The 17,813-nt window shown below is 41.9% G+C and overlaps 2 protein-coding genes across 10 annotated transcripts in view; both read left to right on the forward strand.

Annotated features, from left to right (window-relative positions):
- Positions 1–1,434, forward strand: part of micu3b (mitochondrial calcium uptake family, member 3b) — an 18,438-nt gene extending 17,004 nt beyond the window's left edge. For all 7 annotated transcript variants that reach the window (XM_026331305.1, XM_026331297.2, XM_026331301.2 and 4 more), the window contains one exon: positions 245–1,434. The gene's annotated coding sequence lies outside the window, so the exon portion shown is untranslated. The remainder of the gene's footprint in view (positions 1–244) is intronic.
- Positions 1,435–2,702: 1,268 nt separating this feature from the next.
- Positions 2,703–17,712, forward strand: zdhhc2 (zDHHC palmitoyltransferase 2). 3 transcript variants are annotated; one of them, XM_026331308.1, is made up of 13 exons: positions 2,703–3,182; positions 9,764–9,790; positions 10,319–10,413; positions 11,034–11,130; positions 11,298–11,367; positions 11,478–11,510; positions 12,378–12,498; positions 12,832–12,964; positions 13,501–13,627; positions 15,261–15,353; positions 15,624–15,739; positions 15,859–15,933; positions 16,037–17,712. In XM_026331308.1, the coding sequence occupies exons 1-12, from the start codon at positions 3,056–3,058 to the stop codon at positions 15,897–15,899; spliced, it is 1,080 nt and encodes a 359-aa protein (XP_026187093.1). In that variant the 5' UTR covers positions 2,703–3,055; the 3' UTR covers positions 15,900–15,933; positions 16,037–17,712. The 3 variants fall into 3 exon arrangements, with proteins under 3 accessions (XP_026187093.1, XP_026187092.1, XP_026187091.1); XM_026331307.1 differs by having other exon boundaries at positions 2,704–3,182; positions 11,010–11,130; positions 15,629–15,739; XM_026331306.1 differs by having other exon boundaries at positions 2,709–3,182; positions 11,010–11,130.
- Positions 17,713–17,813: the final 101 nt, after the last annotated feature.

The raw sequence follows: 17,813 nt of genomic DNA on the forward strand, positions 1-17,813 counted from the left end.
GAAATACTGCTATACTCAGGCCACATGACTGATTAAGAGCTGCAGGAGTTTTTGTTTCTCTGTATTCTATTTTAGTTGTTCAGGATATCATTTCTGCAAAGTATAAGCAAGAAATGAATCCAGATGCCTGCATTTATACTGTGGGAGTGGCACAAATAATTGATCTGTCAGCCTTCATTATGACAGTACAATCAACTGGTTTCCATTTACAGCAGGTATCATTTTCTCTCTGTTTTGTCACCAGGTGAAAATCTCATCAGAAGTGCATGTCTTACAGACTAGATGAGCTCTGCCTCCTCTGTGCTCTCTACCCAGACAAAAGGGTTACTGCATGCTGTGACATCTTCTTGCACTTTTTTCAAAATAAACACAAACAGGATGTGGTCAGCATAACAGGAAGCTGCTGCAAGTACACGAACAACCACAAGTGACCTATTATGAACCTAAAAAGAAAACCCATTTAACTCAGCATTGCAGGACTCTAATTGCACTAATTCATTTTTCTGACTGCTTTGCATGTGAAAAAGATATTGAACGATTTATTAAGTCATGTACGTATATACATTATCATTTTACTATTGTTAACTGTTAACTAAAGTCCAGCATTGTCTCAATACTGCTGTGCCCTTCTTGTTCAAAGTGATTCTCCTTTTGTCCCCAGTCTGAGTGTGCTCAATGGCGGCTGTGTTCACCTGCTTTGTCCTTCTGTTGGCTTTCCAACCCCCTGCACAGATCAGCTTAGGACAGCAGCACCTCCCCTTCTCCCTGCCCACCTCATCCTCCTCTTTCCCAAAGCGCTGCGACTGAAATCCTCCAGGATCCCTCAGGGCCAGCAGGCCTGAACACACTCCCCCTATCTGTGGCTTTTTTACAGGCAGCTAAGTGGGCTCATCAGCTCTTGGCTTGTAAACACAAGTGCTATTTTCATGCCACTGACAAAATTAGTGTTGCTGTTAAAGGAGGTATATGTTAAAACGATTTTCCTTTCCCTCTGTAAAGAACACTTTACCTTCTTTACAGAAATCCTTGCATGTGCTACTGAGGAATTCTTAATGGCTGCTGTTTCCAGGTGCACTGTTTGTTTTGGGTGGAGACTTATGGACTGAAAGACCACCGAACATAGTCAATATGCTCCTTTCTGCAACATTAACCAGACTAATGTATTTGTGTTTCTGACTGTTTTAATGTTGAATGTTTGAATCAGTTAGTCTACCTCTTGAAAAGCTTTGAAAACTTCTTGTCATATATACTTTGAATTTTAAATTAGGCCTTGACTGTTACACTTATGTAAAAACAGAACAGGTGAAATTACTGTAAAATGACATGGTGAACGTGGTCCAGGGTGGACCCCTGCCTTCCACCCAAAGAGAGCTGGGATAGGCTCCAGCAGATCCCTGGGACCCTTAATAGGAATAAGCGGGTATAGATGATGGATGGATGGATGATGGTGAATAAAAACAAGATAAAATATTTAGATTCTTGACTGTTTTGTGTTTTTGGTCAATCTCACAAAAACACACATGCTGCAAATTGCTTGTTTGGTTGAAGTTAAGGTTTTCACAGGAGTCAGCTTATAAACAGACAAAACATTTTTTTCTTTTTAACCTACAGTGAACTGATGGCTGGACCACAGCAGAATAAATTAGCTGTTTTATTTTCAGCCTGAAGGCAAACAGTCATTAACTGTATTAATCATCAGGAACCTATGGCTACGCGCTGGACGAAACTCTAATCAGGGACATTTTATCTTTAAATGATTCATTCGGTAGGTTAATAATTTGCAGTTTTTACCCTGCACTTCCTGAAGTAAGATGAATGTTCTTTTAGGACTCTGCAACACTAACATACGAAGAAACTGTTCACTTCAATGTTCAGCCATTCAGCTGGTGCACTTTTTCCTCTGTCTGTTCGTGAATAGGTCTCCGTTTACTTTAATTTCCACACATTACTGTGTTTTTCCAGAGAAATCGCACCAATACCTGCTCATATTTGTATAAATCAGATAAACATGCTTTCTTTATGTGAAAGCGTAAGATGCTGTAGAACACATGCATTCAGTGAAATCTTTTTTAATATAAAGAGGTGGCTGTCATATTTAGGGACCTGCTTGAGCTTTAACATGCTACTGAGCCATCTGTCCCCCATAGGCATATTGTGGTGCACACTGTCAGTTTACTGCAGCAAGTGGTAAATCAGAGATGAAGGCTTTCTGATATTAAAACAGTATTTCTGAAAATGTTTTATAGGGCCCTTCAATCAGAAATCAGATTATTGTGTAAAATATGATGGTAACAAGCACATAACACAGATACAGGCCTGACAGATTCCTTGCTACACTGTCAGGGCTATGTACTGCAGGACTGCAAAATATTTTGCAGGTGCAGTTAGGTGTGAAGTAGCAGAAACAGGTGGATCTTGCAGACCTCCACCTCCACTGGTAAGATAATAGAAATATTCTGGCAGCAACACCTGTGCCACATAGACCACAAGCTATAGCTAGCGTGGTAAGCAGTAATCAAAATGACTAGAGAGCACTCAAACCTGACAAGCAGCTTGTGACACAGAGCTCCCCAGACACACGTTTGTGTGTGCAGCCCGTGTGCGTGAAGGGAGGGGGTGTTGAACAGATCCCTGTTTCAACACTCGCGAGTATGAACTTATTGAACCCATCTGCTCGCGCTGAAAAATGTGCCAGGCTTGCAGCATCCCGCGGACGTCATGGCAACCTGTGATGGGGAGGAGGGGGGTTGGGTGCGTGTGTGTGCGTGATAGTGCGTGAGCTGTCTGATGTTTGTATTGTGGTCTGTAGTAGTGGCTGAAGCAGGACGATCAGAGGGGAGAGCGCTGCAGCAGCGGCAGAAGCGGCGGCAGCGGCATCAGAGGCGGGTTGGAGGCTGGGACGATGTTGCGTCTGAGCTGCCGATTAGGCTGATCAGAGCCGGAGCTACGATGCAGTGACAGTGTGAAGGAAGACAGACGCACACGCTGAGACACGGAGAGGAGGCGCGGCAGAGTAACACACGAATGCGCACGAGAAATGATCCGCTCCTAGACCATGGCACCGTCGGGCTCGCGTAGTATCAAGAGGGGCTGTCAGAGAGTTTTGTACTGGATCCCGGTCCTCTTCATCGCCCTAATAGTAGCTTGGTCATACTACGCTTATGTTTTGCAGCTTTGCGTAGGTAAGAAATCAACTGTCTGGGTAGTGTGAAAGGAGGAGTGTGTGTGTGTGAGGGTGTGTGTGTGTGTGTGTGTGTGCGTGTGTGTATGTCTGTGCGTGAAGGGGAAATGCCTGAGCTTGGTGTTTGTTTTTCGGTGACTGGGTGGGGAGACATTTCTCTTTCAGCAGTTTGTGAACCAGGTTGTGTTTTTTGTTTGTTTGTTTGTTTGTTTGCTTGTTTTGAATGCAGACCACTAGCATGTTGTTTTTTGCAGTGCATTTCAACAACAGTTAAACTGGCTTGTGAGCATATTGTTGGAAGAATAATTCATTTTGCATGAGATACTGGAGTTCACACAGACCTAAATTACGATGACCTGGCAACATGCCTTTATTGTGGAAGAGCTTCTATTAAATGTTTATGACATATACATTATCACAGGATACACGCAAAGGGATTAGACCATCTGTTTCAGGTTCATTATCTGACTCCAGCACTACCGCTCTATCAGCACTATCTGAAAGACTTACTGTAATGCTTCAAGCTCATGTAGTGGCTGCAGCTTCATTATCTGGATTTATATCCACCACCACAACATCTCCAGCATTATGGTGAGGCAAGACGTCCGACTGTAATGGCTTTCGAGCCAGGCCTACCTCGATCCTCCACACTCCCTCTAGGTGCTGAACGTTGGATGGTGCAGATATGGACAGCGAGCCTCCTCGGTGAAGGGTAAACACAGAGTTGACCTGGATAGTGAGTAACGGTTTCTAGGATGTCTCAGAGGAGTCTCAGCTTCCTACTCCTGTGCTCCATTTGGCAGCTTGACAGACCACTAGGAGAGTTGATCTCCCCTTTCACAAGGGGGGGTGAAATGGAGATGGTTTAATGAGACTATACAGAAAAGGAAAGGAAAGGTGGGTTTGATGTTATGGCTGTTTAGTCTGAAATCTTGTCTTCAGCAATTTAGCCAGATGGACAATCCATCTTTAACTGACAGCAAACATCTGTTTGTTCATCTTTAAACCTGATCAATGCTGTGAGAGTGGAGTGTGACAGAGTCATATCTGTGCGTTCACCGTTCACCAAATAGGCAGGCAGGTGTGGCACGACCTTCTCTGAAATCTTACTGACACTCCCTTATGATAAAGTCAGAAGGGCATAAGTCCAAGGCCCTGGACCCAAACATCTCTATGACATAATTATTAACATTTATTAATGATAAGGAGATGCAAAACAAAAAAATTTGAATAACCACATATAGACAAAGAATGAATATTAAGAGATTAAAAAAAGCTATTCAAAACATGAGGAAAAAAACAAAAAGATATAATAGACAAGAAAAAGAAACGCAGACTGATAATTGACCACAGGAAAAAATCAAGTGACCTACAAATAGACCTCAGACACATGAAAATTGACCTCAGATACGAAAAATGACCTCGGACGTGAAAATTGACCTCACACTCGTGAAAATCAAGATTAGATACCTGAAAACCAACTACAGACAAGTGAAAGTCTACCACAGACCCATGAAATTCGACCACACACGTAAAAATTTACCTCAGACACATATGAAACTCGACCTCAGTCATGTGAAAGTCAACCTCAGACATGTGAATGTCGACCTCAGACATGTGAAAGTCGACCTCAGACGTGAAAGTCGACCTCAGACATATGAATGTCGACCTCAGACATGTGAAAGTCGACCTCAGACATGTGAAAGTCGACCTCAGACGTGAAAGTGGACCTCAGACGTGAAAGTCGACCTCAGACGTGAATGTCGACCTCAGATATGTGAATGTTGACCTCAGACGTGTGAAAGTCGACCTCAGACGTGAATGTCGACCTCAGATGTGTGAAAGTCGACCTCAGACGTGAATGTCGACCTCAGACATGTGAATGTCGACCTCAGACGTGAATGTCGACCTCAGACATGTGAAAGTCGACCTCAGACATGTGAAAGTCGACCTCAGACGTGAATGTCGACCTCAGACATGTGAAAGTCGACCTCAGACGTGAATGTCGACCTCAGATATGTGAATGTCGACCTCAGACATGTGAAAGTGGACCTCAGACGTGAAAATCGACCTCAGATGTGTGAAAGTCGACCTCAGACGTGAATGTCGACCTCAGACATGTGAATGTCGACCTCAGACGTGAATGTCGACCTCAGACATGTGAAAGTCGACCTCAGACGTGAATGTCGACCTCAGACGTGAATGTCGACCTCAGATATGTGAATGTCGACCTCAGACATGTGAAAGTGGACCTCAGACGTGAAAATCGACCTCAGACATGAAAGTGGACCTCGACGTGAATGTCGACCTCAGACATGTGAATGTCGACCTCAGACGTGAAAATCGACCTTAGACACAAAAATTGACCTCAGACATGTGAAAGTCATCCTCAGACGTGTGAAAGTCGACCTCAGACATGTGAAAGTCGACCTCAGACGTGAAAGTCGACCTCAGACGTGAATGTCGACCTCAGACATGTGAAAGTCGACCTCAGACGTGAATGTCGACCTCAGACGTGAAAGTGGACCTCGACGTGAATGTCGACCTCAGACATGTGAATGTCGACCTCAGACGTGAAAATCGACCTTAGACACAAAAATTGACCTCAGACATGTGAAAGTCATCCTCAGACGTGTGAAAGTCGACCTCAGACGTGAGTGTCGACCTCAGACGTGAAAGTCGACCTCAGACATGTGAAAGTCAACCTCAGACGTGAAAGTCGACCTCAGACGTGAATGTCGACCTCAGACATGTGAAAGTCGACCTCAGACGTGAATGTCGACCTCAGACATGTGAAAGTCGACCTCAGACGTGAATGTCGACCTCAGACATGTGAAAGTCGACCTCAGACATGTGAATGTCGACCTCACACATGTGAAAGTGGACCTCAGACGTGAATGTCGACCTCAGACATGTGAAAGTCGACCTCAGACATGTGAATGTCGACCTCAGACGTGAAAGTCGACCTCAGACATGTGAAAGTCGACCTCAGACATGTGAAAGTTGACCTCAGACGTGAATGTCGACCTCAGACATGTGAAAGTCGACCTCAGACGTGAATGTCGACCTCAGACGTGAAAATCGACCTTAGACACAAAAATTGACCTCAGACATGAATGCCGACCTCAGACGTGAATGTCGACCTCAGACATGTGAATGTCGACCTCAGACATGTGAAAGTGGACCTCAGACATGTGAAAGTCGACCTCAGACATGTGAATGTCGACCTCAGACGTGAATGTCGACCTCAGACGTGTGAAAGTCGACCTCAGACGTGTGAAAGTCGACCTCAGACATGTGAAAGTCGACCTCAGACGTGAATGTCGACCTCAGACATGTGAAAGTCGACCTCAGACGTGAATGTCGACCTCAGATATGTGAATGTTGACCTCAGACGTGTGAAAGTCAACCTCAGACGTGTGAAAGTTGACCTCAGATATGTGAAAGTCGACATCAGACGTGAATGTCGACCTCAGACATGTGACTGTCGACCTCAGACGTGAATGTCGACCTCAGACGTGAATGTCGACCTCAGACATGTGAAAGTCGAGCTCAGACGTGAATGTTGACCTCAGACATGTGAAAGTCGACCTCAGACATGTGAAAGTCGACCTCAGACGTGAATGCCGACCTCAGACGTGAATGTCAACCTCAGACGTGAATGTCGACCTCAGACATGTGAAAGTCGAGCTCAGACGTGAATGTCGACCTCAGACATGTGAAAGTGGACCTCAGACGTGAAAATCAACCTCAGACGTGAAAGTGGACCTCGACGTGAATGTCGACCTCAGACATGTGAATGTCGACCTCAGACATGTGAAAGTCGACCTCAGACATGTGAAAGTCGACCTCAGACATGTGAATGTCGACCTCAGACGTGAATGTCGACCTCAGACGTGAAAGTGGACCTCGACGTGAATGTCGACCTCAGACATGTGAAAGTCGACCTCAGACGTGAAAAACAACCTCAGAAGTAAACACTGATGTCGGACACGAAAATCGACCTCAGACATATGAAAGTCGACCTCAGACGTGAATAGTGACCTCAGAGACAGTCTCAGAGGTGGCAAAAGTACTCACATTCTATACTCAAGTGGAAGTACAAACACTCGTGGGAAAAAAAGACTGTGATAAAAGTAGAAGTACTGACTCTGAACTCCTTTACCCAAGTAAAAGTGAGAAAGTACAGGGTCTGAAATGTACTAAAAAAGTAAAAAGTAGTATTTTTTGCCGTCAGTGATACACAATACATCTTTTGATAACTACAAAACTAAAAGAGTTCAAGGCAAAGAAATGGACATTCTTCTTATTCTATTAACAACCTTCACAAAGCTGGTACAGGGAACAAAACAACGCATTCATCATGAATCATTCTTGAACAGTTCTTTTAAATGGATGGGGAACGTCTTGCTTTTTTGAATCTGCTGCATCGTGGTCGGACTCTGCAACACTCCCTGGATCCCTTTCCTCCTCCATATCTCACTGCAGGTTTTCTCTCTATCACAACCTGTGCATTTCCCTCTAGTTAGTCACGTCTTTTATGTCGTGACGTCATCCGTGGAGGTTGAAAAAGTAACGAGCCTGTTTTGATAATGTAAGGATTAGAAAGTACAGATATTTGTGTTTAAATGTTGGAAGTAAAGGTAAAAAGTTGTCAGAAAAATAAATACTAAAGTAAAGTACAGATACCTGAAAAACATATTTGTACGTCGTTACTTACCACCTCTGCCTCAGACGTGAAAGTTGAGCTTACACATGAAAATCGACCTCAGATGTGTGAAAATCGACCACAAACGTGAAAATCGTCTTCAGAGGTACAAATTGACCACAGAGGTAATAGAGAGAGATAAAAACAGACAGAAACTGACAATAAATAAATAAATAAAAGCAAACAAACCAAATGACAAACCATGTGTCTCTTCAGCGTCCAGCGAGTCCTGTCCCTCTGTACATGGGACAGTTGGCCTTTCACATTTCTAAAACTAGGGACCCATTGTTTCTCCGTCTATCCACAACTGTTGGGCAGAGTTTGGAGTTACTAATAGTAGATTGCCACTGATGTGATCTTTTATTAGAACATTTAAAATAGTTCACAGACATTCACTTGTCCCACTGTACTGTGTATTAATTAATACTGTGTATTACTGTGTGTTATTGACAAAATCAGGACTTTAAATGCAGGTCACTCTAATTCATGTTGCCCTCTCCTCCTCAGTCTGCCTCTCTCATTCTGAAGTTTCTAAACCAGAGACCGGCAAACATTTGTCCCAGGGTGAACTTCTGCTTCAGTTATGGGTTGCCATGCGCTTGCTGCTGTGGCCATGGCATATGAAGACAATGCTGATTATTGCAGAATGACAAAAAAGCAAAAATCACTGCTGGATCTGGGTTTTAACTAAACCGTGTCATTCCGCACACAGTGGAACAAGAGCAAAATTGTGAAGCATTTGGGTCACATGGGACAGAAAGATGAAAACAACAGCAGTGGGGGCAGGACAGTGGTTGCTTAAGGTCAGCGTGTGCTCTGATAGACACAGAGACTGCTGTGTGAAAGTATTGTCAGCTGATCGCTCTCCTTCGGCAGTTCAGTTAATCCCGTTGTCTGCCTTACATAATTCACCCCAAGCAATCTGTGGTTGACCCACTTTCTTCTTAAGCACTGAACATCAGACCTTTAAGCAAGATTTTTAAAAATGTCATATCAGGTTGTCTTTGACCTCTTGTTGCTGGAAATGTGCTTTGTAGCAAGAACACAAGGAAAGCTAAGAGCTGACAGCAGCCGTGATGCTTTTACAGATACATTAACATACATGCTTTGCATTTGCCCTTAATCTCGCACACCTCTACACAGTTATACTTCACTGTCAGACTCTGGGCCTGGAGTGTGCACATGATTTTTGGCTGGACGCCTTGATTCAGCTGCTTGGCTCACTTTTCCTCCATCCCTGCTGCACCCATATGTACAATATCTGTGTGCATGTGTTGCTTCACTGACTAACTGCTGAAGATGGATGATTCTGTTTAATCATTGCTTAGATATTGGGACACATACAAAGCAGTGTCAGCTAATCTTCCATCAGGTCTCCACTTGTCTCCTTTTTGTGTTTGAGTGCAGATCCATGGTTGTGTGTTTGTGTGGGTTTCGGGGTGCTCATCATCTGGGTGGGTGCTGATGTCAACCTGTGATCAGCAGCTTTGCCCGGTGCCCTCTGTGGGAGCGGTTGCAGCTGTCAGCACGCACAAACACAAACACACACACACAAACTATGCAGGATGTGCATGTTGTCAGTGCCTTTTGCACAGTAATGGTTGTCTATTTGAGACAATCAATTAGTCGAACTGAGCATAGTGTGCATTGATTTTATGATGTTGTGGTACGAGGACACTGGGGCATCTTTCAGGTTTGCTAATTTGAATTCAGCCACTGTCTGTCAGTCACACACATGTATTATGTATAAACACAGCAATGGTCCCTGTATGGAGGATTTATAAGAAAAATCTGATTTTGCTTGCTACTATGTTGATCTACATATATGTTTAACCTCCTTTTATTCAACACAGACATGTCTTTTCATTTTTCAGTGTCCATTGAAGACACAGGAGAAAAGGGTAAGTATTTTACAATGCTGTTTAGCATCAAGTCAGTCTATAGAGAGGTCGCCCACATCCAAACACTACAATCAGCATGTAGCAGTGGGAAGTGTCATTACAGCGGTTGTATGTCTGAAGGCAGGCTTGTGTTCAGTGTTTACAGAGTGGAGAGTGTACTGAAAGTACAGCATTGGATAATTTTGTGCAAATATTTATGGTGCACTGAGAATGAAGCCTAGTGACTGGGGTCGACACTATTCATCCATCCATTATCTGTACCCACTTATTCCTATGTAGGGTCACAGTGATCGCCAAAAGCTCCATCAGCTTCAGCTGTACGTTGAGTTTCGTGCTAATTGGCAAATTTTAGAAATGACATAATAATGTGAATTTTTTTTTTTTTATTTGCCAGGAGAATAAAATTTATCAAGTCACACCAACATTAATATTCAGTGAAGCTGCAGATTGTAAAGAAATGTTCAAATGCATGACTGCTATAGAAGATGGTAGTGAGGGTTTGTTTATGTTTTGCTTTTTTGCTTCCAGTCATCTACTTGCTGGTGTACCATGTTGTTTTCATCATGTTTGTGTGGGCGTACTGGCAAACCATCTTCACCAAGCCCATGAATCCCCTGAAGGAGGTGAGTGTGTCTGACTATGATGCAGCTATACAGTCTCATGGCATGATGAGGCATGGTGGGAAGTGCAGATGTAGGTTACAGCCTCCCTGTGTGATTGAACGCTGCATTTAGTATAATAATACTTTCCAGTGGAAGTGCCTGGAGCTGCACTCTAATGACTGCGAAAGCTTGTTGTTTATGAGATACAATCGCTGGATCACTTGAGGTTTTGAGATTGTAATAAAAGTAAAATTTCTTGTCTTCTGTGCTGTTTGTTATCATCACAGGTATTTGTTTCCAATGTTCAGTCATAAATCGCCTGAGTGGCTGAAAGTAATATTGCAGTTCTGTGTTGATTTGCTCTCATTGGCCTGCTGGGGCAGAGGAGGCCAAAACAAATGGTAGAAACAGAGAAACCCTTCACTGCCTACTACACTGCTGCCTCCTAACACATTCGTGCTACTGATACTCACATACTGTAGCACATAGTTCTTCTTAGAAAACATTTGACTGTTTTGACAAATGTAAAGATATGATTCATTAGAAATAAGTAATGCTGCTCACTTGATATACCACAGATGTTGTTTGTCTTTCCCTCTGCGTTCTGCCCTACATAGTTTCACCTGTCATACTCTGACAAGGAGCTGCTGGAGCGTGAAGACAGGGGAGAGTCTCAGCAGGAAATCCTGAGGAGGATAGCCAAGGATCTGCCCATCTACACTCGCACCAACTCTGGAGGTACGGTGCAGGACACACTACTGCTGATGCAGAACAACAGGAGCAGTCTAGACTGACAGGCAGCGCTCAGAATTCATTTCACCCCTGTCACCTTGACAGTCTGTGGTCAAGTGTTAGGAGAGCCTGTTGCTGATGGCTGTGAGATTGAATTGATTGTGTCTCCTCAGCAATCCGTTTCTGTGACCGCTGCCAGCTGCTGAAGCCTGATCGATGTCACCATTGTTCAGTCTGTGATAAGTATGGCTCTCTGCTCATGCACCTATAGAGAAAAGACCGCACAATATATTGCATTCTGGCAGGCAGAGTAAGATTCAATTACACTGAAGTCTGACCCTGCTGTGTTACAGATGCATCCTGAAGATGGATCACCACTGCCCCTGGTATGTACTGGCACTCTTTCATTAAGCAGCTTTAAACACTTTTAAACACTATTCAGCTTTCACAGTTCTCAAATCACATTGCCCAGTTTCACTGAAACTAACAGGGCTTATAAACAAGCATCACACAGACATGTGTTCATATTGTAACCTCTCACCCTGCCAGACGACAGGTCCTGGCGGCAGAGGGAGACAGAACAAATCTGTTTCCATTTCGTGTAATTTCTGCTCATCATAATTGGTTTTCCTGCTCTCTTAGCTATAATGTGGCATATCAGGACAAGGAGAAACCAGGAAGAAAACAATGACTCAATATCAGAATGTGTCATAATGTAAATTTTCCATTGACCCATAAAGCCATAGGTTGAGGGCATTGTTCTAAAAACGCCTGCTGTGCACATGTCCTTCGCCTTCCTAAACAACGTGCAATGTACAATGCTGGAGCATGATTATACAAGGTCATCTTCTTTGCATGAAACAAGCATGCTGCAATAAAACTTGCAAACTCCTCGCAAACTGGAACCATGCAAATTTGCAAGGAAGACCTGTGTTGTGTCGAAATGTTGCAAATAAAAGCTTTAGTGGGCGCTGATCCCACTGTGTGGGTCCTTCTCGTCTGTAGTGTAATAACAAAACAGAGAAAATAGGCCTAGACTTTGATGATTGATGGGTATCAGTTCACAGTATCATCAGTTAAAATGAATACAAATAACATATTGTTACAGTCATATTTGATGTAACAACTTACAAACCAACCCATCCCCAGTATTTACTGTTCTGTTGATATCTGATACAAGAGAGTTAATAATAATATCAGAAAAGATTGTCAACATTTTCCATTGCTGAAATGCATTTTCATTCTTATTCCAGGGTCAACAACTGTGTGGGATTCTCCAACTACAAGTTTTTCATGCTGTTCTTGGCATATTCCCTTCTCTACTGCCTTTTTATAACTGCTACAGATCTTCAATACTTCATTAAATTTTGGACAGTAAGTATAGTCAACAGTTGATTAGATTATGTAATCTTTTTCATTACAAACTAGTATTTATCATGCTAAGGAAATGTTCATGGATATCTGAGCTAACATGATTTCTTTGTTACATTTGTGGTATTTCATATTTTTCAAAAGGCTGGAGGTAGAGCACATTTCCGCCTGAAAGAATACCTGGTACGAACAAGCCAAATAGTGGCACTGAAATAGAAAGAATTAAAAAAGCTCCATCTAGAATAATAAAGTAGAAACCTCTTCGATCTTACTCAGTGCCAACATTTCACCCACTTCATTTGATCTAAGTGCGCACATGTGCTGTTATTCCCTCAGAACGGCCTCCCAGACACTCAAGCGAAGTTCCACATCCTGTTTCTCTTCTTCTCGGCCTCCATGTTCTCAGTCAGCCTCGCTTCACTTTTCATCTATCATTGCTGGCTCGTCTGCAAAAACAGATCCACTCTCGGTAGGTGCCGTACCTGTGTGTTCTGTTACTAGCTGCAGTATTAAACAGCCTCTCAGTTTTATGTATCACTGGAGGTTTCTGCTTCCAGACCGCATTAATGATGAAGGATGTTTCATTGCATGTTTCCCGCCGCCAGTCACCATCCTCATCAGCGCGGTGATTTGATGAGCGTCTCTGGGCTGTTATCAGACGGAGCAGTTTCTCATTATGTGTGCACAGTGGCACACTTTGTCTGTGTGTGTTGAGAAGAGTGGATTATCTGGAGGAATATGTTACAGTGTAATGCAAAGACACAAGGCTCAGAGAAGTAAGCAGCTTAGTAACAGGCACTGCTCAGAAAAGAAGTCACACCTGGAGGAACAGTCTGAGAACTGCTTTTTCTACACAACAGACACTCAGAGTCACTTCAGAGCTGTTTCACACGAGCTGATCTGTAATCTGAATGAACTGCTGTTAAACATCTAAGTTACAGCGAACAGTATGTTTATTCCGCTTCTCGTCAGGCTGACTCTTCTTCTCTGTGTGTGTCCTGTCAGAGGCTGTGCGTGCCCCAGTGTTCCGACACGGTACAGATAAGAACGGTTTCAGTCTGGGCTTCAGTAAGAACTTCCGCCAGGTCTTTGGTGATGAAATTAAATACTGGCCTATTCCTGTTTTCTCCAGGTAAGCTCTATTATCCAGGGCATTCAAAAAAAAAAAAAAAAAAAAAAAACTGTTTCAAAAAAATACATAATCTAAAACAATAAATTTACAAAAATCCAACACATTTAAGTTGAGCAAACTAAAAACACACACAATGATACAAGTTTATGATTTAAGAAATGTTCAAATCCGACTTGATGATGAGATGCAGAGACCATTGCTGGATAAAACCAGAATGAAATATGGCTAAACAGGATGTCAGTTGCATCCTTCAATTCTCTACTGTCAGCTTTAACAAAGGCATAAAAAATAAAAATGAAAATCAGAAATATGATGTGTAATGTTAAATAAAAACTACAGGTCAGAAATGTGTTTATTTAAGATTTAAAGCTTTTCAACAGGTGCGACAGGTTTTATTTGTATATGAATAAGCACAGAGCAGCGATGAAAGAAGAGATGTTTTTTTACTTTGTATGCTATGAAGTCAGTCTGAGTTGCTTTTGTACATTACAGTTCATGTCACAGAATATCTACAAGATTGTTTGTTATTTTCATACAACAGGTTTCTTACAGAAAGTAGAATTGTAGAATGGTGCTATGATTTTCTCTATTTGATGACTGTTCAGTAGAATAAAGTGAGACATAAAAACTCCTCCAAATATGCTTTAGGCAACACTAATCAAATGTAAAGAATGATGACATGTACAGTTTGTGAGTTCTAGGTTATATAATGCATCAATTGAATTTTCATTAATTTATAATTTATAACACAGCTTCTGTCGGCCATTCAAATGAAAGTTTCTATTCACTCCCATTGTATCCTGCAACTAGAATGCCGTAAGGTCAATGAGTTTTCATATTAATTGTAAAGTCATCCAAATGTCATGCCAGTCAGCATCAGCACCCACAGTAATCACACACTTCTCTGGCTCAAATAAAGCAACTGAGTCATATTTCACCCTAATCTAACTCGGGATGCCAGAAGTGTTGAATGAAAGAAGCCTTTCAGCTGGGGATTAGTGAGCCCTGCCACTTAAAATGGTTCAAAAAAGGGAAAAGTCCCAAAGGAGACAGGCCAGCATTAGCTTCAGTAAACAACAATAACAAAACTGTGAATTCATGCAGAATCTTTGCAAAATGAATAATTCATGCTAACAGAATGAATAATATTATGAACTGAGAGCTTTTTGGCAATCACAGTTCAATTATTAAAACATCTACTACCAGTCTTTCCATTTTTGTATATAAAAACAAAAAGCTTTGAGGTACAAACTCAGCTACAACTACAGCCAGTCATAAAAATACACTCACGCTCAGTTCCAAACACTTGGTGTTGCCGCTGCAGCCTCAGTCGCTCTTGCTGGCTAATGCTACCTAATCCTCAATAGATATTTCCATTTAACTAGCAATACAGTCATATTGCTGACTTAATGACTTAGTTGAGCTACTGTTACACAATGTTTTAATATATACCTTTGTCCAGTAATTGCCACTGGTAACCACGGTAACCTCTGCTCAGTAAAAATTACACAGGTTTCTAACATAATGTACGGTATATTGCATAAAATGAGTAACATATTAAGGTTTGTAATGTTACCTCTAGATGTTTAAACATCAAGCAGTACTTTGTCCTGTCTTTGTGCTGGCTCTTCAGTTTAGGGGATGGCTGCTCATTCCCAACCTGTCTGGTGAATCTGGACCCTGAGCAGCCCTCTTCACCCAATGGCTCAAACTCTGCCAACAAGGGGTGAGTAAGAAATAAAGCATACACACGTCCATAAAAAAAATGTAACTGCAGAGAAAACCACTGAGTCTGCACCACTGAACATCAGCCTGTAACGGTTTCTTCACCTGTAGGTTTAACCCTGCAGGAAAATGGCCTTAGAGTTTTAAATTAATCGTACAGATTATAGGATTACAGGATTTAGGAAAATTTTATTTTAAGAAGATCAAGGGGCCCAGAATTCTTGGCTACATCCCTTCTCATGGTTGTGTGTGTGTGTGTGTGTGCTCACAGTGCAGCAGAGGGCTGCCAGTTTCTCTCCAAGCCGCTGAGAGAGAGTCAGAGTCGACTGCTCACCAGCACCCCCTCCTGGAGCGAGAGCAACAGTGCAGCAGACAAAGACAAGAAGGGTAAAATCCTGGGTTTCTTCATAGCTGCCTGCTTGTATATCTTTCATTTGAAGAAATATTCTGAATTAAACCAGATTTTATGATGTTGATAATGGATTTCATGCTGTGTGTTTGTTTAGGTGCCAGCAACCCAGGGATGACCATAGAAAATGAGGCATAGTCAGAGTCAGGGCTGACACCTTCTACCCAGAAAAGTGAGTTTACAGTCATTGTGAAATCCTCCACATATCAAGATTTAAAATCATTATGTGTTGCTACTCTACTCTACTCGACTTTAGTATGTGTTTCATCCTGCAGGTCTCTGCTGCCCCCTCCTCAGCATTTGTGCCTATCAGAATGTGACATGGTGGTGCCCTCTGGTGCCCTCATTGATATTCTTTTCCATATTGCACCCTGCTTCTGAGAGGTTTACATGGAAACCATTGAAAAAAATTAATTACTATTATTATAATTGTTAGTGTTGAAATATTATGAGCTGCTATCTGAAGGTGTTAGGCCTTCAAAACAGGTGGACTGAAATTAACTGCATTCCAACAATCACATTTTCTTTTATTTGTATATGAATAAGCACAGAGCAGCAATGAACGAGATGTTTTTGCATTTTGTATACTACAAATTCAATCTGAGCTGCTTTTGTACATTACAGTCCATGTCACAGAATATCTATAAGTTTGTTATTTTCATAGCTTATAAATGATGTTATGTTTGCCAAACATTTGTACACTGAGTATAGATTAGTAATGATGTTAGTGTGACGTAAGTGAAATTCAGTTGTTTTTTTTGTTTAGGTTTCATTGAAGTTATTGTCATAGAAGGGGGGGGGGCACACTTTTCACCCAGCTTGTTGAGTGTTGTGGAAATTCAAACGATGCATGCTCTCATCTCAGGATGTCAACACAAACACAACTTGTTGTAGTGAACTATACCACAGGATGTTCTCTTTTGCTTGGAAACACAAAAAAATGTAGTCATAAGTAATTACATTTGAATAAGGGCTCTTCTGAATCACTATAGCATGAATGAGGATGCTGCTGTCACAGTGAAACACCTGAAAGCTGGTGCTGCTGTGCTGCAACGTTGTGTACCCCACCCCCCCTGCCAAATATCTCTACTGCTGTCTGACACCCTACAGGTGTTTGTCGAACTGCCGGCCAAAAAGCTTCCTGACTGTTTGTCTCCGGAGGGCTGTCTCACTGGCCACCAGTGAAAACAAGCCTCTGTGCGATGCTGCTGCAGATCTGTTTTAAAAAAAAAAGTGTTTAGTGTTTTTGTAACTCACAACCTGATGTTGTGAATGTACTGCAGAGCAAAAAAAAAAAAAAAACAAAAAACAAAACCCATCAGAGAAATATCTGCTCCAGCCACTGTGTACAGTAAAAATTCTGTTTTTCATCTTGGGCTGGAAATGATTTAAAACTAGAGTCCGACTGATATGGGTTTTTTGGAGCTGATACCGATATTATGTTTAAAAAAAATTCCAATTGCGATACATCAGCCGATATTATTTATGTGTATATTATAGTACCAGTACCAGTCAAAGGTTTGGACACATGAATTGAAATGCCATTGCCTGTGCAGGTGTATCCAAACTTTTGACTGGTAATGTACTATAATATACACATAATATCAGCTGATGTATTGATATTGGAATTTTTTTTTACTTTACATAATATCGGTACACATAAACAGAATATATATACATAAACGCACATTAAAAAATGTTACTATCTGCGGCATATTCGCCGATCCCGTTATATCTGCCACAGGCTCATATCGGCAAATAAAAGCGGTCGGGCTCTATTTAAAACATCACTCAAAATTAGTGTGAGGAACGTATGCTTGTTTCAAAAAAAGCTTCATGCTGACAGTCTCATATATTTTTCTATTCTTGTCTGTATGATTCATTTAGGATGTGTGAGGCAATGTACTGTACAGTTATGATGCCTTATAAGAATAAAATCATGTTCATCTTCTGTCTTCTTCACTTCTGTCATGAAAGACGTAACGGTCAAGAGCGTTTCATGGTAGAAAAGTTTCACACCTTTATTTACAAAATAATCTAAAAACAATCCTC

This window comes from Mastacembelus armatus, chromosome 10 (assembly GCF_900324485.2).
Source record: "Mastacembelus armatus chromosome 10, fMasArm1.2, whole genome shotgun sequence".
NCBI lineage: Eukaryota > Metazoa > Chordata > Actinopteri > Synbranchiformes > Mastacembelidae > Mastacembelus > Mastacembelus armatus.